The sequence below is a fragment of the Neoarius graeffei genome, chromosome 12 (genome assembly GCF_027579695.1).
Source record: "Neoarius graeffei isolate fNeoGra1 chromosome 12, fNeoGra1.pri, whole genome shotgun sequence".
Taxonomy (NCBI): Eukaryota; Metazoa; Chordata; class Actinopteri; order Siluriformes; family Ariidae; genus Neoarius; species Neoarius graeffei.
In genome coordinates this window covers 49,102,390-49,126,247 of record NC_083580.1, presented here as the reverse complement: position 1 = coordinate 49,126,247, position 23,858 = coordinate 49,102,390, and the positions used below count along the sequence as shown (strand labels likewise).

The following is a 23,858-nucleotide window of genomic DNA, read 5'->3' as shown; positions in this document are numbered from 1 at the left end:
TTCTATTTCAGTAGCCAGTATTTTATTAGTGCAATATTTCTACTTCAGGTGAAGTACTACTCTTATTTAAGTTCCATTCTTATTTTGTTGTGTACATTACATACATGGCCCATATTTTTACATTTTTTTTTACACTTTATTTATACATAGATATATAAATTTTTTCCTATTTTTTTTTTAAAAACTTTTATTGCACTCTATTTTTTGTTACTGCCTATTCCTGACTCTTTTCTGTCTGTGAGCTTCTGGAACATGTAAATTTCCCCACCGAGGGATGAATAAAGGTTTCTTATCTTATCTATCCCTCTACGCACTGCATTCTTGTCTCTTTTAATGATGAGTACAGCACACTTAGATGTCCCAAACTCCATACCAATGTCTTGGCTGCACAATTGTACTGTCGTCTCGACAAGTCTTTCAATCCCCTCCTCTGTTTTTGCAAACAGCTTCAAATCATCCATGAAGAGGAGATGGTTCAAGCCTTGTCCAGCCTTCCTCAGTTCATACCCAACTTTCACCTTCTTAAGCACCACTGTTAAAGGAATTAGAGCGATTACAAACAAAAGAGGTGAAAAAGAGTCCCCTTGGAATATTCCTCTTTTGGAACTCATGTCCGCTAGGTGCTCACTTCCAGAATACAGTCGTGTTCTCCACTGTGGCATACTGCTTTTCATTAGGGTCACCACATTTTCAGCTACTCCAAGCATATCCAGGGTTTTCAGTATCCATGAGTGTGGCACCATATAATAGGCCTTTTTAAAGTCTATCCAGGCCATATACAGGTTTTTCTGATACCTTTTGTAATTTATTACTATCTTGTCAATGACAAGATTATCCTTTGTACCTTTAGATCCTTTCCTGCAACCTTTCTGTTCCACCAGTAACAGGTCCTTCTTGGCAAGGAAAGTATAAGTTTTCTCAGTGAGAATGCCTGTTAGGACTTTCCAAAGGAGGTTCAGGCAAGCAATAAGTCTGTAGTTCCCTGACACACTACCCTTATCCCGATCCTTCATAATTAGTGTTGTTTTTCCCCTCAACCATCCAATCTGGAACTTTATCACATTGCAGACATCCATTCAACTGCCCACCTATTTTCTCATGCACGACTTAAACCACTTCAGCCAATACCCCTGAATACCATCAGGTCCAGGTGCTTTCCAGTTCAGCAGTTTCTGTGCCAGGTCACTCACATCACCAGTTATGATGGTTACTTCATCTCATTGTGGGGTGTTAGTCACCTTTAGCTCTTCTCATACATCTGCAATCCACTGTGCACCGTTATTATGGGAAATGTCCCCAAATTCCTTCCAAGAACTGATGAACCTCCTCCACATCTGGTGGGATGTTCTCCATCTTATCCCCTTCCAGGTTGTTGAAAAACTGCTTCTGGTAATTGGTGAATGCCCTATTTTGCTCATAATGCTCAATCCTTTCTGTGTAGCATGTCATCTTGACTGCCTTTACATACACTCTCTGCTTTATTATCTCAATCACTGTTCAAAAGCCTTACTTCTTGATTTTGTACTTTCTTTCAAGATGGTTCTTCATGGAATCTTTCCAGTTTTTCCAGTTTCCTTTGTACCACTGTTCAACTCAGATCTTTCCGCAAAATTTCAACATCCCTTTCAATCCTGCACTTCCACCATGGTTCTTTTGTTGACCCTCTCCTTCTCCTTTAGGCCAACCATGTCTCCTACCAAGATGGATGCAGATCTCATCAAATCCCTGGTTTCCATTATATCTCTTGTTGGGATGTACTTTAACACGTCAACTTTACGAGTTGCTAACTTCACTTTCCCTCAATCAAAACATCGCAAATTGACTGGTTCTACCCTATCTGCGATAACAATAATTTCCTTCAGTCTATTTAAAAGACTGACCTGCTCATCACTTGTTGGGAATTCTTCTTTCTATGATGATCTCTGGAATGTATTCCAGATTACCAAATTTGATCAGCCTTCCTACATCATCTCCAACTCCCACTTCCTCCTGATCTTCAACATCTCTATCAGCATAAACATCCTTCAGTCCTGACTGATGGTTCCCATCCACATCTCTTTGCACTCTGCCTCTGATCTCCAGTATCTGGGGTTTGGTTAGCCAGCCTTTATGCAGTATCACCTGGATCTGGTTCATAAGCCCATTCTTGCTCATTTTGAACTCTTGCTTCCCACTGACAAAGTGTCCTCTTTCCAACATCTCTACCCCCTTCAAGTTTTGCTCTTTCATGACACTCAATCACAGTCTTATATTCATCATTTGTCCACTTGTGTCTTTTTGCACTGTCACATTGCTTATTTGTGTTTGTTTGGCCAGTCACAGGATGACAACCCGAGGATGCCTGGTCCTCCACATCCAACCTGCTGGGCATGACCCCATCCAGTTTAGGATCGTTCTGTTCATGTCATTATCGGTTTCATAATTTTGCATCATTTCATGAATGAGTTTGGTTTGTGTATGGCCTTCCTCGCAGTGTGTTTATCGGAACACACCAAAACTAGTGGACTGCTAACCAAAGCTCAGAGAGACTCCACATAACCTCATCAAGGGAGAGTTATCCCATGCCATATCCCAACCTGGTATTTCACAGACTCCTTGCTGGCACCATCAACTAGATGGAATGCCGACCAAGGCTGAAGGGTTCCATCCACCCTGGTTTTTATTTTGGGTTGTCCTTTCCCTAGATTAATTGCTTATCACAGCTATTGAGCCTAATCCAACAAAAGCAACTGGTTTTGAGGCACTAGAAACCCACCTTTCACCCATTCTCCTGTTAGCTCCAAACAGTTCTGCCATGAGAAGACCAGGAGCTGGACTTAGTTGTCAGAGGCTCTTTGAGACACATGCCACTGGAATATTTTATAGATCAGAGAGAGCTCATCTTTTCTTATCACCCCAGCATTGACGACATTATTGTTATTAATTGTGTAAAATGCTTATATAGCTGATATTTAATTTTTTTTTTAAATGTGCAAAAATATCCTGAAAAACATCACTTTCTTCATATTATTACATTCTGCATATAAATGTTCAGAATCTGAGTAAGAAATGTTAAGATCCTTTTGCTTGTGTGTGCTTTGCAGGTACAGAAGAGAATGACTCTGAAATCATTACTGTCTGCTATGATTAACATGCCCAATCACTACCGCTGCCTGTGTGTCAGCCACCTGCTGGGCTGGACTGCTTTCCTCTGCAACATGCTCTTCTTCACTGACTTTATGGGGCAGGTGAGGAGGTGCTCACATATTGGCTGACCATGAAACATATACTGTAATTTAAACTCCAACTAGGCATATACAGAATCATTCTGTATATGCCTAGTTGTACAGAATAATTTATGAAAAAAATTACCTTATATTGTTAGGAAGCTAGATACCCACCTAAGCCCCCTAACCTAAATGTGTGCGATAACGTGATAGTCAGCGTGTATGATACTAAATGGAATATCCAAAAGGGGCACAGACTTACCGGTACCTGCGCCAGGCCGCCAGCCCAAACGTTGCCTCACGTGGACGGAGAGTTCACGCTCAGAATCACTCCTCTCCAACTCCCCTCCACGTTCATTTGGGGAAAACCCCGAAAAATAAAATAAACAAAAGAAAACGTGCAGTCCAAAAATAATACAAAATTCCAGAGGCAGGGCGTTAATCCACAATTCATGCAAAGACGACAGGTAGCTGCTTCAGTAGCCTCTCACCGAGAGGCCTACCCAGTCCAAACAAAATCCTTCTCTTAACACCTGTTCCCAGGCTTATCTAGGCCTAGCCAGCCGAAACCCGCAGTCATGACAAGCCAGTGCCCCCTAGTGGATAGGATGTGTTCATGAAAGTGTAGTGTCTAAAGTGCAACTACTACTAACATCCTAACAATATGAAGAGTGGGACCATTGTTGTTGAGGGGTATTGAGAAACATTAGATATTACATGGGTGTGCTGATAGGAAAAAGCTTTTTCTTACCTTGATTGATCTTAAATTGAGGCAGATATATCCATGAGACAAACGTGAGTTCCTCTGTCCAGCACTGATTTGAGTTGCAGGAACAATGGGAGTGAGCATAACTGATAACACAATAGGCAGCTCATATATCTGTAACTGTATATGAATACCATCCATCCATCTTCTACCACTTATCTGGATCCAGGTTGCGGGGGTAGCAGCCTAAGCAGAGCAGCCCAGACTTCCCTCTCCCTGGCCACCTCTACCAGCTCTTCCAGGAGAATACCGAGGCGTTCCCAGGCCAGCCAAGAGATGTAATCTCTCCAGCATGTCCTGGGTCTGCCCCGGGGTCTCCTCCCGGTGGGGCATGCCCAGAAAACTTCCCTTGGGAGGCGTCCAGGGGGCATCCCAACAAGGTGCCCAAACCACCTCAACTGACTCCTTTTGATGTGGAGGAGCAGCAGTTCTACTCCAAGTCTCTCCTGAATTACCAAGTTTCTCACCCTGTCTCTAAGGGAGAGCCCAGCCACCCTGCAGAGAAAACTCATTTCTACCGCTTGTATCCATGATCTCATTCACCATAGGTGAGAGTGGGAACATAGATGGACCAGTAAATTGAAAGCTTTGCCTTTTGGCTCAGCTCTCTCTTTACCACAACAGACCGGTTTAGCGTCCACATCACTGCTGACACTGCCCCGATCCTTCTGTCCAACTCCCGCTCCCCCTTACCCTCACTCGTGAACAAAACCCCGAGATACTTAAACTCCTCCACTTGAGGTAGCAACTCCCCCCTGACCTGGAGTAGGCACTCCACCTGTTTCTGGCTGAGTGCCATGGCCACAGACTTGGAGGTGCTGATCCTCATCCCAGCTGCTTCGTACTCAGCTGCAAACTGTCCCAGCACATGGTGTAAGTCACAGATTGATGAAGCCAACAGGACCACATCATCCGCAAAAAGCAGAGACGTGATCCTGATGCCACCAAACTGGACACCCTCCGCCTCTTAGCTATGCCTAGAAATTGTGTCCATAAAAGTTATGAACAGAACCAGTGACAAAGGGCAGCCCTGGTGGACTGGGAACAAGTCCGACTTACTGCTGGAAATGAGAACCAAACTCCTGCTCCGGTCATACAGAGTCTGAATGGCCCACAGTAGTGGGCTCTGAAACCCATACTCACTAAGCACCCCCCACAGGGCACCACGAGGGACACAGTTGTAAGCCTTCTCCAGGTCTACAAAACACATGTAGACCAGTTGGGAAAACTCCCATGTGCCCTCCAGCACCCTTGCAAGGGTAAAGAGCTGGTCCAGTGTTCCATGACCAGGATGAAAACCGCATTGTTCCTCCTGAATCTGAGGTTTGACTATTGATTGGACTCTCCTCTCCAGCACCCCAGCATAGGCTTTCCCAGGGAGGCTGAGAAGTGTGATCCCCCTATAGTTGGAACACATTCTCCAGTCCCCCTTTTTAAAAAGGGGGACCACCACCCCAGTCTGCCAATCCAGAGGCACTGTCCTCAACCTCCACGCAATGTTGAAGAGGCGTGTCGGCCAAGACAGCCCAACAACATCCAGTGCCTTCAGGAAATCAAAACAAATCTCATCTACCCCCGGAGCCCGGCCACCGAGGAGCTTTTTAACCACCTCTACAACCTCAGCCCCTGTGACAGGTGAGCCCTCCCAAGCACCCTCAGACTCTGTGTCCTCCTCAGACAACATGAAGGTGGGATTGAGGAGATCCTCAAAAGTATTCCTTCCACCGCCAGACGATGTCCCCAGTTGAGGTCAACAGCATTCCATCCTCACTGTAAACAGTAGGGACAGAGCACTGCTTCCCCTTCCTGAGCCGCTGGACAGTTTGCCAGAATCTCTTCAAGGCCAACCGAAAATCACTTTCCATGGCCTCACCGAACTCCTCCCACACCCGAGTTTTTGCTTCAGTGACTGCCAGAGCCGCGTTCCGCTTGACCCGTCAGTATCTGTCAGCTGCCTCTGGAGACCCACAGGCTAACCAAGCCCGATGGGACTTCTTCAGCTCGACAGCTTCCCTCACCACAGGTGTCCACCACCAGGTTCGGGGATTACTGCCATGACAGGCACTAACAACCTTGCAGCCGCAGCTCTGCACGGCCGCCTCAGCAATGGAGGTGCGGAACATGATCCACTCTGACTCAATGCATTTGAAGCTCTGCCAGAGGTGGCAGTTGAAGATCCGATTGACAGGAGCCTCCGCCAGACGTTCCCAGCATACCCTACTCGTTTGGGCCTGCCCGGTCTGTTCGGCCTCCTCCCCCACCATCTGATCCAGCTCGCTACCAGGTAGTGATCAGTTGACAGCTCTGCTCCTCTCTTCACCCGAGTGTCCAAGACATACGGTCATAGATCAGATGAAACGACTACAAAGCCAATCATTGATCTGCGGCCTAGGGTGTCCTCGTGCCACGTGCACTTATGGACACCCTTATGCTCGAACATGGTGTTCATTATGGCCAAACCGTGCATGGCACAAAAGTCCAACAACTGAACACCACTCGGGTTCAGATCAGGCAGGCCGTTCCTCCCAATCACACCCCTCCAGGTCTCACTGTCATTGCCCACGTGAGCATTGAAGTCCCCCAGTAAAACAATAGAATCCCCTTGTGGTGCACTGTGTAGCACCCCACTCAAGGATTCCAAGAAGGCCGGGTACTCTGAATCATTTGGCACATAAGCGCAAATGATAGTCAGCAACCGTTCCCCAACCCGAAGGTGTAGGGAAACGACCCTCTCATTCACTGGGGAGAACTCCGATGTTAGCGTGCCAAACTGGGGGGCTACCAATAGCCCCACCCCTGCCCAGCACCACTCACCCTTGGCAACTCCAGCATAGAAGAGAGCCCTGGTCTGGGCGAGGGTACTCGGATACCTGTTTTTTCTTTCATAAGAGTCCTTTTTGAACCGCTCTTCATCTGACCTCTCATCTAGGACCTGTTTGCCTTGGGAGACCCTACCAGGGGCAATTGCCCTGACAACATCGCTCCTAGAATCCTTGAGGCACTTAAACCCCTCCACCACATTAAGGTGGCAATTCAAAGAGGGGTGTATATAAATACATTATCTATATTGAACAGATAAAGCACACTATATATATTTTTTATCCCCCTTTTTTGTTTTGCATCAGGAGCCCAACTTAAAGAATGCCTTACTGAGGCAACTCATCTTTCTACACTATTTCTATACAAACTGGCCCAAAATTCATAAATAATAATTGTTTTTACTTATAGAGTGGCCACTCCATATAGCCCACACAGACCATGCATTGTGCACAGAGCAGCATATCTTTGCTGGGGTCTCCAAAAAATAAACATTTAATTAACTGAAAAATAGTAACTTATGTTCATTGTGCATGTTTGGAATATCATGAGCAGTATTTTGAAAGATGCAGAAGTTGGCTTTTGCATGTCTTGGTAGTTGGTAGTTATTGGGGATTGAGAAATCCAGGAAAATGGCAAAGAAAAAAAAAGGACCCCAGCAGCACAAGTTTATCTCCACTTCATAGTAAATTCTGATAGTGTGTCCAGTGAATGATTCTGGTATTTCTGAGAAAGAAGAAGAAAAAAACCCTAAAGTAAATCTGATGCTTATTTTTAGGTGGTTAATGTTGTCAACTATAACTAATAGTTCTCTGATTTATGAAAGACATTGTTTTGAATGATAGTTAGCTCGCTTACTCAGTCACATTAGCTAGAAAACTTGCCAGAAAATTCCACAGGACATGAAACTTTGAGCTTATCAAATCAAATCAAATCAAGTTTATTTGTACAGCGCTTTTAACAATAAACATTGTCGCAAAGCAGCTTTACAGAATTTGAACGACTTAAAACATGAGCTAATTTTATCCCTAATCTATCCCCAATGAGCAAGCCTGTGGCGACGGTGGCAAGGAAAAACTCCCTCAGACGACATGAGGAAGAAACCTCGAGAGGAACCAGACTCAAAAGGGAACCCATCCTCATTTGGGCAACAACAGACAGCCTGACTATAATATTAACAGTTTTAACAGGTATAACCCTCAACTGTCCTCATGGGGCCGTCCTTCACAGGAGTGGGGCGATAAAACTCCGACCAGACACAGGGCACCAGGATGGATCAAGCAGGTCCGAGGGGCAGAAGAGGCCAGCATCTCAATCCCAGGATCAACATGTAACTCAGAGGGACGGGGGGGGGGGGGGGGGGGGGGGGGGGGGGGGGGGGGGGGGAGAGAAAGAAAACATGTTGTTAGGTATGCCCTAAAAATGACAAGTATTAAATCTGTGTGGTAGGCTCGCAGAGACGAGAGTCTTTACATCAGGCATGACACACAATGGCATGTTAATATGGTAAAAAAAAATATATCATGACCTGCTCTGGCTGGATGCTTGATTGGGTGATGGGAGCACACTCCTCACCAATGATGAGATGCAGATGGGACCCTTAGGGCTGGCCAAGACAATTCAGTTACATTTCACCGGGTCTGGGACATGCGACAGAATGTCTGACGGCCGATTCCCTGCAGGCTACGATAGCCAGTCGAGGTCCACACCGTCTCCACCAAAAGATTTCCTGTTGACTCCATGTAACTCAGAGGGACAGATTTGGAGTGGGGGGGGAGAGAAAGAAAACACAGGTGGTTAGGTATGCCCGATGTCACCTGAATAAGTAGGAACAGTATACATATTGCACCGAGTACAAGCAGGGACTCCGGCAACTAACTATGACAGCATAACTAAAAGGAGAGAGCCAGAAGGTAACACAGGCATGAGGGAGCCCCGGGACATAAAGCAGCCAGCCACTGCACCGTCAACAAACTCGAGTGAGCAAGCGAGTGGGGACTGACAGCATCCATACATCCCAGTTTACCAAAACACACTATGTCTGAGGACCCTCCAGATCTACTCCTTTACCTCATAAACATCATTAATAAAAGGCTTGACTAAACAGATATGTTTTCAGCCTAGACTTAAATGCTGAGACTGTGTCTGATTCCCGAACATTACTTGGAAGGCTGTTCCATAACAGTGGGGCTTTGTAAGAAAAGGCTCTGCCCCCTGATGTAGCCTTCACTATACGAGGTACCAGCAGATAGCCTGCACCTTTTGATCTAAGTAGGCGTGGCGGGTCATAGAGGAGCAGAAGTTCACTCAGGTACTGTGGTGCGAGACCATTTAGTGCTTTAAAGGTCAATAGTAGTATTTTATAATCAATACGAAATTTGATTGGGAGCCAATGCAGTGTGGATAAGACAGGCGTGATGTGGTCATATTTTCTTGTTCTAGTAAGGACTCTTGCTGCGGCATTTTGAACTAACTGGAGCTTGTTTATGCACTTATTGGAACATCCAGACAGTAAGGCATTACAATAATCCAACCTGGAGGTAACGAAAGCATGGACTAGTTTTTCTGCATCATGCAATGACATTAAATTTCTTATCTTTGCAATATTTCTGAGATGAAAGAAAGCTATCCGGGTGATGTTATCAATGTGAGTTTCGAATGAAAGACTGGGGTCAATAATCACTCCGAGGTCTTTTACTGCTGCACGTGAAGAAACAGAAAGGCCATCCAGAGTTACTGTGTAATCAGAAAACTTACTTCTAGCTGTATGTGGTCCTAGCACAAGTACTTCAGTCTTGTCAGAGTTAAGCAGAAGGAAATTTATAAGCATCCAGTGTCTAATGTCCTTCACACATTCCTCAATTCTATTAAGCTGGTGTCTCTCATCAGGTTTTGCAGAGACATACAACTGTGTGTCATCAGCATAACAGTGGAAACTAATACAATGTTTACGAATAATATCGCCCAGAGGTAACATATATAGAGAAAAAAGCAGTGGACCCAAGACAGAACCTTGTGGAACACCAAACTTTACCTCGGTACGTCTAGAAATATCACCATTTATATCAACATACTGATAACGATCAGTTAGATAAGACCTGAGCCAAGAGAGGGCCATTCCCTTAACTCCCACAACATTTTCTAGTCTATCCAGAAGAATGGAATGATCAATGGTATCAAATGCTGCACTAAGGTCAAGCAACACAAGTAGCGAGACACAGCCCTGATCAGACGCCAACAGTAGGTCGTTTACTACTTTAACCAGTGCTGTCTCTGTGCTATGATGAGGTCTAAATCCTGACTGATACATTTCATGGATGTTATTCCTATGTAAATATGAGCATAACTGCTGTGCCACAGCTTTTTCAAGGATCTTGGAGATAAAGGGGAGGTTTGATATTGGCCGATAATTGGACAGCTGACAGGGATCAAGGTCAGGTTTTTTAATCAGGGGTTTGATAACTGCTAGTTTAAAGGATTTGGGTACATAGCCAATCATAAGAGAAGAATTTATTATTTTTAGAAGCGGTTCAATTACTCCAGGCATTATCTGTTTGAATAGATGTGTCGGTAAGGGATCTAGTACGCAAGTTGAGGCTTTTGATGTAGAGATTAATGAAAGTAATTCAGTTTCTTTTAGGGGAGTAAAACATTCTAACTGATGATCTGATACAGTTATATTGTTAACTACGAGGTCACTTTCATTGTCTAACCTTAAATTAGTAGTTTGAATTTTTTGTCGGATATTCTCAATTTTGTCATTAAAAAAATTCATGAAGTCGTTGCTACTCCATACTGCAGGTGTGCATGTGTCTATAGTGGACTTATTCCTGGTTAATTTTGCTACAGTATTAAATAGGAATCTAGGATTATTTTTGTTATCTTCTATTAGGGAGGAGAGATATGTTGATCTCGCAGCACTAAGAGCTTTTCTATACTTCAGGAAGCTCTCCTTCCACGCCAATTTGAACACTACCAATTTTGTTTGACGCCATTTACGTTCCAATTTTCGAGTGGTCTGTTTTAAAGTGCGAGTGTCATCATTATACCAGGGTGCTAATTTTTTGTCTCTGACCATTTTCCTTTTTAGAGGAGCTACATTATCTAAAGTATGGCGGAATGTTGACTCTAAGCATTCAGTTGCCTGATCGAGTTCTGCAGGGGCTGACAGTGACCCAATCAAAGTTGACAGCTCTGGGAGATCATTTATAAAGCTCTGTGCAGTAGTTGACGTGAAAGTACGTTTAATACAGTAGCGTGGTGAGGTGCATATATTATTACTCAGACATATTTTGAATGAGATGAGACAATGATCTGAGATAACTTCAGACTGTGGAAGTATGACTATATTGTCTACGTTTAATCTGAATGTTAGTATTAGATCAAGGGTGTGACCACCATTATGGGTCGGTCCTATGACATTCTGCTTAATCCCGACTGAATCTAAGATGGACACAAACGCTGTTTTTAAAGGGTCTTCTGGGTTATCAAAGTGAATATTAAAATCTCCGACAACTAAAGCTTTGTCTAAGGAAATAACCAAATCTGAGATAAAATCTGCAAATTCAGAAAGAAACTCAGAATATGGCCCCGGGGGCCTGTAAATAATAAGTAATGGAATTAACTGGGTAGACTTATTTTTCGAGGCTACATACATTATATGAGTATGAAGAACTTCAAATGTATTAAATTTATAACCAGGTTTGTGTGTTACACCTAGATAATCGTTATAAATAACCGCGACGCCTCCTCCTCTGCCAGTTAGACGAGGCTGGTGTATATAACTGTATCCAGGAGGACTCGCTTCATTTAATGCTATATATTCATTTGGCTTAATCCATGTTTCAGTTAAACACAGTACATTAAACTCCTGATCAGTAATGAGTTCATTAACCATTAGCGCTTTAGATGTAAGAGATCTAATATTTAATAGCCCCACCTTTAGATCAAAGGTGCTGGCAGCAGCTGTACAGTCAGTCTGATCTAATTTTATATTGATTAGGTTACTGGAACAAACTCTCTGAAAATTTCTACCTTTTTGTTGAGCTCGGGGAACAGACACAGTCTCGATGTAGTGAGCCCTGAGTGACGACTCTGTGCAGCTAGCAGACAGTCGGTTTAGCCTGTTCGTCTGCTCCCTGGCCTTGGCTCTGGATTGTCAGAAATTAACTAGGCCTGTTCTGAGACTATGACCTATGCTGCAGGAAATGAGAGCAGCACCTTCCCGAGTGGGATGGATACCGTCCCGCCCTAACAGGCCAGCAGTGCCCTCAAAATTAGCCCAATTATCTATAAAGCCCACACTGTTTTCAGAGCACCACCTGGACAGCCAGCAGTTCAGCGACCATAACCTGCTGTAAGCTACATCGCCACGCCGCATTGGGATGGGGCCAGAGCATACTACAGCATCGGACATCGCCTTCGCTAATTTAAACACCTCTACAAAGTTACTCTTAGTAACCTCAGACTGACGAAGGCGTATATCATTAGCTCCTGCATGGATAACTATCTTTGAGAACCTGTGCTTGCCTAGGACCCTAAGATTACCTGCTATGTCCGGCGCCCTGGCTCCCGGTATACACCTGACTAAAGCTGCTGGTGCCCCTAAAGGCTGAGCTAATTTCACGTGCCGTATGATAGAGTCCCCTATAACCAGAGCTCTTTCAGGTTTCTCAGTGGGTGCATCACTAAGGAGAGCAAACCTGTTCGACACGTGACGCGGAGAGGAGTGGTGCTCCCGTGGGCGAGCCTCAGCGGTAGCTTTGGCTCTGCGCTTATGCCGCCGAGCCGTCACCCATTCGCCCCGCTGTAAGGGCTCTAATGCCGGAGTTGGGGGATTGCTAACTCCACCTAGGGCGTCCAGACTTTCCCTAACAGAAACTACACTGTTCTCACGCTCACTAACCTGCTCTAAAGCCTGGACACGCGCTTCTAGCACTGAAATCTTCTCCGTCAGAGAGCTAACTAATCTGCACTTATCACAAGTAAAGCTAATAGAGCTATCGCTAGTGACGGAGGAAGAATGACTAAACATCCTGCACTCAGCACACTGAACAGGCTGAAGGTGTGCCATGATGAAAAGATTCACGTACCTTAAATGAAGATCTGTTGATATTAAAGCAGATCAGATGTGGATGGCCTCCGCTTGTGGACTTTACACAGGAGGAGAGAAAAAGAAAGCTTCCGGTCTCGGCGTTCTTCCGCTTATGACCTCAAGTGAAGTAGCTGAGGTTGAGAAACTATAGAAGTTACATTCTGTCAAACACAACATTTTGTTGTCATTTGAGAATGAAAATGACAGCAGTTACAGATCATGGCACAGCCTAAAACCGTTTAAATCTAACCAAATGAGGATAATGTAGAACAGACAGGGCTTGAATGAAAACAGCAAAACTCTATAATAATGTAGATCCTGATGGATGCACATTATTCTCATTGATTCTATTGGATGTACAGTTTATCTTGATTTATGAAAAAAAAAACTTATAAGAATGGGAGCACTGTTGTTGAGGCCATTATTAAAAAATGTTCTGTTTCCGGTCCACCGGCCGGGTGAGTGCCGTTTGTGCGGGTGAAATTTTTTTTTTAACGCCGGGGGGGGAGTAAACACAAAACTAGAGATGACAGTCTCTATGAGGCTCCGATGCTGTGAGCCTGTGTGTGAGTGAGAGAGAGAGCAGCCCCTCCCCTCTCTGCTCCCTGAGTGGAGCTCGTCGCCTTGGTAACGGTGCTCAGGTTCAGGGAAGAGATACAATATGACAAGCAAAGAGCGCTTTTTCTCAGAGTTCCCTCTCCTCGAACAACGGTGATTTACACAGAAACAAAAGGAGCTATTCACAAAATTCTTGCACATTGAGCGCTACAAGGCTCCCATGAACACACTGATGTAAGTTTTTTGTCCCTAGTGTAAAAAATGTGGACAATAGAGCGAGTTGAAAACAAGTGACTTTTCTGATTTTGCAGTCAGAGCGCAGCCAGGTTTATAATGGGAGTGAATGGGGCAGCGTGCCTGTCCTCTCCTTACTTTCAGGCTTCTCATTCAAAAACTGTAAATCCTATCACTCAGGTAGACACATTGTGTGAATCAAGACAAGTGTGACTACAACTTTTGAGAAAATTGTGTGTAGAGTGAAATTTGGGGCTGAAAACACAGTTTAAATGAGAAAGTTTGAGCTACTTTTTCAAGCTCTCTACACTCTAACTTAACGAGCTCCACTGAAGTGTAACGCCATAGACACCCATTATAAAGCCGGAATTTCTCCAGATTTGATCATGGTGTTTGATCTGTGACTGATCAAACAGTATAGAACCTAGCAAAAAAGTTGAATGCCAGATCCACACAGTAGAAGTTTGTCTACGTTTTAAAGTTTGAATCATGTCTCTAGGTGAAAGCATGCCAGAGCAGCGGATGTTTGAAAAACATTGAAAATGTGCGATTTTTTTCAATTAATTCCATAGAAAATGAATGGGAAATTGTGTGATTTTTTTCGCGACTACGTCGTGAAAAAATCATAGAATGCTGAACAAAGTAATAGCATAGCGAGTCTGATCGAGCCACACGTTTTGATGTATTGTTTGTCTGTGTGCAATGTACGGTTATTGGGTTATTCGAAATCGAAATTTGTACAGAAGATGAAAAACGGAAGAACAAGAGTTTGCTGTGCTTTGCTCCCTATATGGGAGTCAATAGTTTGCAATGCATAGCACTGCATCACTAATAATAAACTCCTGTGCACGCAGTTCCCAGGATTAAATGTATTTTCCACAGACCATTTATTTATTCACTTTACTCAAATACAAAGTAAAATGGCAGTAAATCTTTTCTTTTCTTGCGTATTGCATCATGAGGCGTTCCTGGCTTGTAAATCTCTTATTTTCGGTGCATGACACATTCACGCAGCTGAGCATGCTATGAATTAACAACGACAACGGTCTGCAGTGGCGGCTACACAAGCACTCAGCGAACATTTCTCCATTTGTGTATGAAAATACACTCCAAAGATTCAGTTTGGTTTCATTTACAACCAACGGTGTCTTCTGATGCCAGCACGTAATTGAACGAGAGAAGACAGGTTTACCGGAGACAAAATAAGCGTCATCTCTGCTTCTGTTCCCTCCGATGTCGCCTCCGACGGCCCCGACACACTACTGCCTCCGCAGAGTGCGCGCGCACACCGCATGTCGGGGCCGCAGATGAGTTACTCTCCCTTGATCAACGAAGTCGGCGGGGAATTTGTGGTTATTATCGGTACAAACAGCGCGAATCACAACTTAAATGAGTGCGGTTCAGTTTGACATTGTCAGTCCGTTAGATAAGCATTTAATTTTATTAAAATCAAAAATTAATACTTAGAGCCTGTGGGCTACAAAAATAGTCATTAAAGTAGCCGGCTGGACTTAATTGTGTAGTCGGCTGTATGGCCGGCAGCCGGCGCTTGTGGAAAGCCCTGTCGAATCAGCTCTGCACACATGCCGTGCGGCACAAAAAAATGGCAGCCACCATGAAGGAAGGAGATCCGGAGTTTTCAAACATTTGCTTAAGTGTGAAATCGCAAAATGGTATTCTAGCGAACAACAAAATAGTAAAGATTCAGAAAAACAAATCATTCAGTGATCATTTTAATAGTGTAATTTCATCCGAACTAGGCCTAACGGTCGATTTAGAACTACAAAAAGTCCGTGTGTCGGACATTTTAAGTACCTTTGCAAAAGTTTTGCAAATGTTGCAGTCAGCATTTAAAATGCTAACTTAAAGTTTTTGTACAAGTTTCAGTTGATTAAACGGTCATTTTATTAAATGTGTCTGCTTTTGTAATAAAAAAGTACTGAAAGAAAAAGCAAACACAGCATTGTGATTTCTTATCCATCCATTTAAAAAAAAAAATCCCTCTCTCCCTACTGAAATTTTTTTTGCTCACCCGGTGGACAGGAAACGGATTTTTTTTTAAGGATGGCCTGAGGGGTATTGAGAAACTTATTACATGGGTGTGCTGATAGGAAAAAGCTTTTTCTTACCTTGATTGATCTTAAATTGAGGCAGATATATCCATGAGACAAACGTGAGTTCCTCTGTCCAGCACTGATTTGAGTTGCAGGAACAATGGGAGTGAGCATAACTGATATAACAATAGGCAGCTCATATGATGTACAGTGTGTTGCATAAAGATGCCCTGCCTTACCCCCCATTTCAGCCTTCTGTGTGACATGGTTATGAATTGGCCTGCATGTTTTTGACCATTTATTTATTTATTTATTTATTTATTTATTTATTTAAAAAACCCTTCACTGAAACTTTCAGCAGGTTGGATAAGGTGCTGTATTTAATGATTTGTTAAACAGTTCATTTCCATACTGCAGGTATGCTGAAGTCAATACGGAGAACATTTTAATAAATATAATTTAAGATCATTATCAGTTCAACTGTGATCAGCTTCATTTCATTATTTGACTGTCCATGCAAGATGGATAAGAATATATCCTTTAAGTTATGTGAGATAGAGAAAACAGAGCAGATATATATTAAGACTTGAAACCCAATTTTGTTATACTCACAATTTGGTATTTCAAGTTCTCCAATTAATAAAATTGTACTCTCCTTTATTATATTTACTGTTTACAAAATTTAGCACAAATTAAATTTAAAACCCACAGCAAAGAAAAAACATACATACATACACATCCTGAACAACCTTACGTTTGTCCTAGGTCAGAATCAATTGAACCCATGAGTACAAAGACTCACTCTTCCCCCACTATGGCTATTCAACTGAATGAATAAAACAAGAGGCTGTGTACAAAAATAAAACACTAATGATTGATATCTTTTTTTTTTTTAGTTAAGCAATGAGCCACAAGATGTTATCAAAAACACTGCAACAGGTCAAAGCCCCACTATTAATAGGAATTGCCTTATAAAAAAAAACAACAAACAAACAAATCATTCAAATACACAAATCCAAAACAAAAAAGAATCACCCCTAACAAGGGCACACACAATACGCTATAAGGGGCGAGGGGGAAAAAGACAAAAGAAGCCAGCCGGAGAAGAAAGCCCACAGGGGCGCAGCAAGATCATACACTACACTGCTAAACTACTATATTCAGCTCAGCACTACACCACACTCAAGCAGCAAGCACCACACCACACAAGCTTGTATGACCAAAACACTCACCAAGCCTGAATGGCATAAGCTAGTGTAACAGTGCCGAGAAGGGGCACACTACTTTAAGCAATTATATGAACGACAGAGACGTGAGTTCCGTGTCAAAACATATACAATCTTTTATTTTTCTTCAATCAACACAATAATCTTAAAATTCCGACAATAAAATCTCACACACACACACACCAGACAATGGCTTATGGGTGATGCTGTCCCCTGATGGAGGTATTCGACAGCAAACCCAATTGTGCTGAGGTAAAACAAAATTAACAAAAACACTACAAACCAAAATAAAACACAGCAAACAAAATAATTCACAACAAACCAAAGAGAATCAAAGCAAACAAAAACACAGCAAACCAAAAGAAAACACACAAAACAAATCACGGGACCAGTGATGCAGCATAGCGAGCAAGCTCAGCATCATACACCTTACACCTCAACATGCAAAGCAGCCAAGCGGGCAGCGGAATAAGCAGCTAATTGCAGGGCGGCAGTCACCGTGAGCAAACAGGAAGAACAAGAGGGGGAGAGGACAAAACGGCAACTCTGACCTCTCAGTTAGATATCACACGGGCCCTAGTGGGAATAAAAATACATTTACTTGACTGCAGCAACTGGCTATCACAACTAGAATAAATAAAAAAGCAAGAGCCTACCGAGTAGCTGGCACACACCACCAAAAAGGAAGCACACACCGCCGAGGGAGAGACTTCGTTTACCGAACCGTCTCATGATGTATGCTGCAAGCCAAGAATAATGTCAACACACTGCCCCACGAAATGTTCAGTGCACACACACAAGTTTGTAAACTCACCTGCACAAAGATCAGCGAGCGCATCAGAGGGGAAAAGACGGAGCACTACTGCTAAGCAGTTAGCAAACAAACATCCAGAGCGAGCAGCCAGTGGCAAAATGAATTCCCTCCGAGGCACAAGCAACAAGAATTGTAGAAGCCAGAGCCGCTAGCCTTGTATGTTCCTCTCGGGCAAAAAAAAAAAAAAGCATCTGTACAGCCATCCGGCTTTATACTGGTGTGGCTAGCGGTCGCCCAATCGCGAGCCCAGGTGAGGCACCGCTGAGGGACCGTCACCAAATTACCGTTTCATTCCAACCACGCACAAAGAAGGCGCAGATACAGCGACGGTCACCAAATTAACAGCACTACTGCTACAATCTGCCCCCCGCCCCTTTGCGTCGTCGTTCCGACGACCCAAAAAAAAAAAAAAAAACATGCCAAACCATCAACTAAAGGTCTTCATTGTTACCTTCCCTTACTGAACTGTTGACAGTTTGCGGCAGCCGGTGGGGATTGAAATGTTTTCCTGCTGTAGTGCGGGTTGTTCGCCGCTAACCCCCATTGACTGCTACCGACGAAGCAGTGGGACTGAAAAGCTGTAAAACTACAGGGCCGTCTGCCACACCTGCAGGCAGATTAACCACAAACACACTGTAGCATGCCTAAGGCTATACGGGGATACAAAAGAATGTCGGTGGTACCAACATTAACGACTGGAATACAAGTCGTACCATTGTTGACCCGTACCAAGGCTGGGGATGCCAGCAACCCTGAAGGCAGGCCGGATTCCAAGGGCTCAAACAATACAACGCCACTAGCATATTGGACAGAACAAGTGGCTGGAACCAATTTCATAAACCCACCCGGTACACGGCAAGCTCTTCGGCCTCTGACCTTCACCCAACCTACTGCACTAGCAGAGGGCTGGATGTCGGCCTGGTGGCAATACTGGAAAGCTTGGAAAAGAGGTGCCGAAGCCTTGGATATCAATGGATCCTTCAGAAAAGCTAACCCATGCTGCCCAAACAGCTCTTGGCAACACCTACTCAGGACATTCATTCCTAATACCCCAGGCACCTGATTAAGGGCATCTGGGGGGTCCTTGACTACCAAGATCCCACAGTTTGACATTGCCTTACCGCAAAGCTGGACATCCAACTCCATGTAACCAATATAGGGGATGGCCAACCCATTGGCGGCACGAAGCTGGAGCCAGTTGCATGATTTCAAACTACTCGGCCCCATGGGTGCAAAATGCCTTTGAAAGAAGGTTTCAGTCACAGTGGATACCATAGATCCAGTGTCAATAAGGCAGGGCACCTGTACCCCTCCTATAGATACGTCCAAATGAGGACAAGATGACAACAAACTTACTGTACTAGGCCGATCAGTCAACTCCTGCGAGCCAATAAGGTCCCCAACCAAGCTGTGACTCAACAGCTTGGTGGGTAGGAGTTTCCCGCCGGGGTAGACAATTGAGATGGATTGCCACTAGAGGGCCGATCCGTGGAAGGCATGGCAGCCTGGGCCTGCGGTCGCACCCGCTCGCCATCACATTCACGGGCATAATGTCCAGGGCACTGACACCTACGGTAGATCAATAGCTGCCGTGAAGGACAGGAAAACTGACAAGGCTCCTGCAATGAAGCAATACTTTGTGTCAGCTGGTTCAATTGGTCCTGTTGCCGTTTAAAGGTCCCATGGCATGAAATTTTCACTTTCTGAAGTTTTTTAACATTAAAATGAGTTCCTCTGACCTTCTTAAGTCACCCCAGTGGCTAGAAATTTCATAGTGTGTAAACCAAACTATGCCCAACATTTGAGAATGGCGCGTCAAAACGGCGCGTTGATAAACTCTTCCCTTTACTACATCAGCAAGGGAGATGATCCCCACACCCCCCCCGGATTCCCACCCACTGTATGAACTGCCCGCCCAGTTGTAGTGAGGAGACCATAGAGGGAGGACACAACATGGCATCACCTAAGCGAGCGAAACATGGAAATTGCGCTGTACATGGATGTGACAACACAGAAAAGAGTCTGTTTTTACTGCCGACGGGAGAGCCCCTGAAGACACAGTGGCTTAATTTTATTTACTTCAATAATACGCCGTCGAGTCTACCTAAGACGGTGTATGTTTGTCGAAAGCATTTTCCTGAGGAATGTTTCCACAACTTGGGACAGTACAGGGCAGGTTTTGCACATCAACTGTCACTGAAGCCTGGGTCCGTACCAAGCATCCCTGCCGCATCAGCCACAACAGCGAACAAGTAAGTGTATAACTGTTAAGTCGTTTTGCCGTGTTTTAAAATTGGTGCCACGTTAGCCTTGCAATGGCTACATTAGCTGTGCAGCTAACCGCTTCCTGCAGTTAGCCAGGTACTCTGCGCTACAAAACCAAAAAGCATGCAGCATGCTCTGTTAAACTGAGTTTAGTCTGGAAATTGTCTGTAACTTATGAGCTTATGTTTTGCCGTGTTTTAAAATCGGTGCCACATTAGCCTTGCAATGGCTACATTAGCTGTGCAGCTAACCGCTTCCTGCAGTTAGCCAGGTACTCTGCGCTACAAAACCAAAAAGCATGCAGCATGCTCTGTTATAATAGCCAATCAAAACAGTTTTTACAAAGACACCCACATTCTTTTTTTAAGTCACTCATTCATTTTATTTGTTTGTTTGTTCAGTAAAAACCCAAACATTTGTTGAATTTATTTTATTTCCTCGCGTCGCACCTTAATGATGTCAGCACGCGGTATTTTTCCCTTCGCGGTTTGTTCCTTCTCTCTCGCCATAGTAAGACACCCACATCCGCTTGTTCTGACCCACTGGAGGTAGCGTCAAAGTGCTGTTAGCCAATCAGAGGTAACACGTTTACATGTCATGAATATTAATGATAAGACCCGCCCCCACCCTCTACCCTTCCCCGCCTCCTGCTTCTCATTAGCAAAACGACGCACTGGGAAAAGCGCTGAAATGGGGCTTTCTTCCAAGAGGCTATATCTACGTGCCGAGGGTTCATTTCGAGAAAGGCTGCGGATATAACATCCGGAAACCTCCACGAGCCCGTTTAAAGCATCAACAAACCACCATGCCATGGGTCCTTTAAGAATCTCCTTCAGTTCACTAAGCTCAACGCTGTGTGACTGACCGCTACTCGGCAACTGGGACCCCCCCCGGACGCCATACTGTATGCCCTGGGTGGCCGGCAAGGAGTAACTACGGGCCCTAAAAGCACCCGGCATGCCCTCCCGTTCCCACCTAATTACCTCTGCACGTACCTCGAGCAAAGTAGCTTGTGGCTCCCTTCGTACCAACTGTTTCAATTCTCGGCGAAGGGCGCCATCTAAAACATGCTCGGTAAATTGATCCCACAGAAGAACTTCAGAATTGGGCACTGAGTCAGGAGCAGACTGCTTCACTTTGCCCATTAGGCTCAACAAGGCCAAAGAAAACTCTTGCAGGGTCTTGACATCCTGCTGTTTTCTGGAGAAGAAACCCTCTTAGAGAGCGACGCAAGATTTAGAACACCCATAAAACTCCTTCAAGATGGAAATAATTTTATCAGGGTCCTTGCATTCCTCACTAGGCTGAAATTTAATCTCCTCTCTCGCTTCCCCCACCAGATGATCATAAAGAAAGAAAGCTTACTCGGAGCGCGCCAAGTATCGTGCACGCATACATGCCTAAGCCTCTTCGACCCACTCTTCAATGTTCATACCAGACCTACCACTAAACTGTGGACATTTTCGGTCGCGTGGCACAAAAACAAGCCTTTCTATTCGTGGGGCAACATTATTAGCAGATTGTGGCACTGCATCATCATCACTTACGATTGACAGCGCATTTGAAGACACTGAAGATGCCTCAGCCAAAGTAGCACTCAGTGGCCTAGCGGTAACCCGTTCCTGTCGCAATTTATCATTCTCAGCCCTTAACTGCACCACCAATTCCCTAAGTTCCTGCAAATTGTCCGTATTATCCATAATAGAGGTAAGGTTACTGACTCAGAAGGAGACCAAGGGACCATGGGAAATCGAAAACCGCAAACCAGCTAGATGGTAACGGATCGCAAGACAGACGTTGCTGCTTTGTCCTCCAAAAAAAAAAAAAAATCAGGAAGGGAAAAACAAAACACATAACACTTATACAACACAATCATCCATCCACTATTAAAACCAAAAAACAAACACAAAAAGGAAAAAAAAAAAAACACACACGATACAGAACCACACATCTCTGATTCGTTCATCCTGTGGGCTACGCCAGATTGTAACAGTGCCAAGAAGGGGCACACTACTTTAAGCAATTATATGAACGACAGAGACGCGAGTTCCGTGTCAAAACATATACAATCTTATTTTTCTTCAATCAACACAATAATCTTAAAATTCCGACAATAAAATCTCTCACACACACACACACACACACACCAGACAATGGCTTATGGGTGATGCTGTCCCCTGATGGAGGTATTCGACAGCAAACCCAATTGTGCTGAGGTAAAACAAAATTAACAAAAACACTACAAACCAAAATAAAACACAGCAAACAAAATAATTCACAACAAACCAAAGAGAATCAAAGCAAACAAATAAAAAACACAGCAAACCAAAAGAAAACACACAAATCACGGGACCAGTGATGCAGCATAGCGAGCAAGCTCAGCATCATACACCCTGCATCTCAACATGCAAAGCAGCCAAGCGGGCAGCAGAATAAGCAGCTAATTGCAGGGCAGCAGTCACCGTGAGCAAACAGGAAGAACAAGAGGGGGAGAGGACAAAACGGCAACTCTGACCTCTCAGTTAGATATCACACGGGCCCTAGTGGGAATAAAAATACATTTACTTGACTGCAGCAACTGGCTATCACAACTAGAATAAATAAAAAAGCAAGAGCCTACCGAGTAGCTGGCACACACCACCAAAAGGGAAGCACACACCGCCGAGGGAGAGACTTCGTTTACCGAACCGTCTCATGATGTATGCTGCAAGCCAAGAATAATGTCAACACGCTGCCCCACGAAATGTTCAGTGCACACGCAAATAAGTTTGTAAACTCACCTGCGCAAAGATCAGTGAGCGCATCGGAGGGGAAAAGATGGAGCACTACTGCTAAGCAGTTAGCAAACAAACAACCAGAGCAAGCAGCCAGTGGCAAAATGAATTCCCTCCGAGGCACAAGCAACAAGAATTGTAGAAGCCAGAGCCGCTAGCCTTGTATGTTCCTCTCAGCAAAAAAAAAAAAAAAACGCATCTGTACAGCCATCCGGCTTTATACCGGTGTGGCTAGTGGTCGCCCAATCGCGAGCCCAGGTGAGGCACCACTGAGGGACCGTCAAAAGAGCCTCTTCTTCTGTCGATTTATTGGCAGTTAACAATCGATGTGTATTACCGCCATCTACCGGGCTGAGGTGTGATCTCAAGGGATATTAATCGTTGCAAATGCTTACATGAGAATAAATCAAAACTGAGCCTGTAGTCAGACCTTGAGCAGGTCACGTCCTGATAGAATGTTCAAAAAGATATCAATATTATGTCTCGAGCAACGTGTTATCATAACAGTACAATACACAGTGAGACACAAGGTCACAGAAGAATTCTAGCCTTCTCGCTGAAATAGTAAAATAGAATGGAGTAGAATATTAACAATATTAAGAGATGCATGCTCGAGTTAATCTTTGCTCTTCTTGACGTGTATTGGTGCTCAGAGGGCGGGCATGCCCTATTAGCCCTCGTCCCACCTCACCGGAGCTTAGAGAAACTCCAGCCAAATTGTCTCATGAACCAAACAAAATCTTCCCGTAAACCAATTACGAGGATAACCAAACCAAAATCTTCCTGTAAACCAATTACGAGAATAACCAAACCAAAATCTTCCCATAAACCAATTACGAGAATAACCAAACCAAAATCTTCCCGTAAACCAATTACGAGAATAACCAAACCAAAACCTTCCCGTAAACCAATTACGAGGATAACCAAGCAAAAACCTTCCCGTAAACCAATTACGAGGATAACCAAGCAAAAACCTTCCCGTAAACCAATTACGAGGATAACCAAACAAAAACCTTCCCGTAAACCAATTACGAGGATAACCAAACAAAA

General features: G+C 44.2%; 1 protein-coding gene across 1 annotated transcript in view; it reads left to right on the top strand.

Moving 5' to 3' along the window:
* The window catches only part of slc45a2 (solute carrier family 45 member 2), a 128,234-nt gene that overhangs the window by 83,448 nt on the left and 20,928 nt on the right, over positions 1-23,858 (top strand). Inside the window, exon 4 of the mRNA XM_060935067.1 lies at positions 3,084-3,227. Coding sequence (XP_060791050.1) covers positions 3,084-3,227 — 144 coding nt within the window. The remainder of the gene's footprint in view (positions 1-3,083; positions 3,228-23,858) is intronic.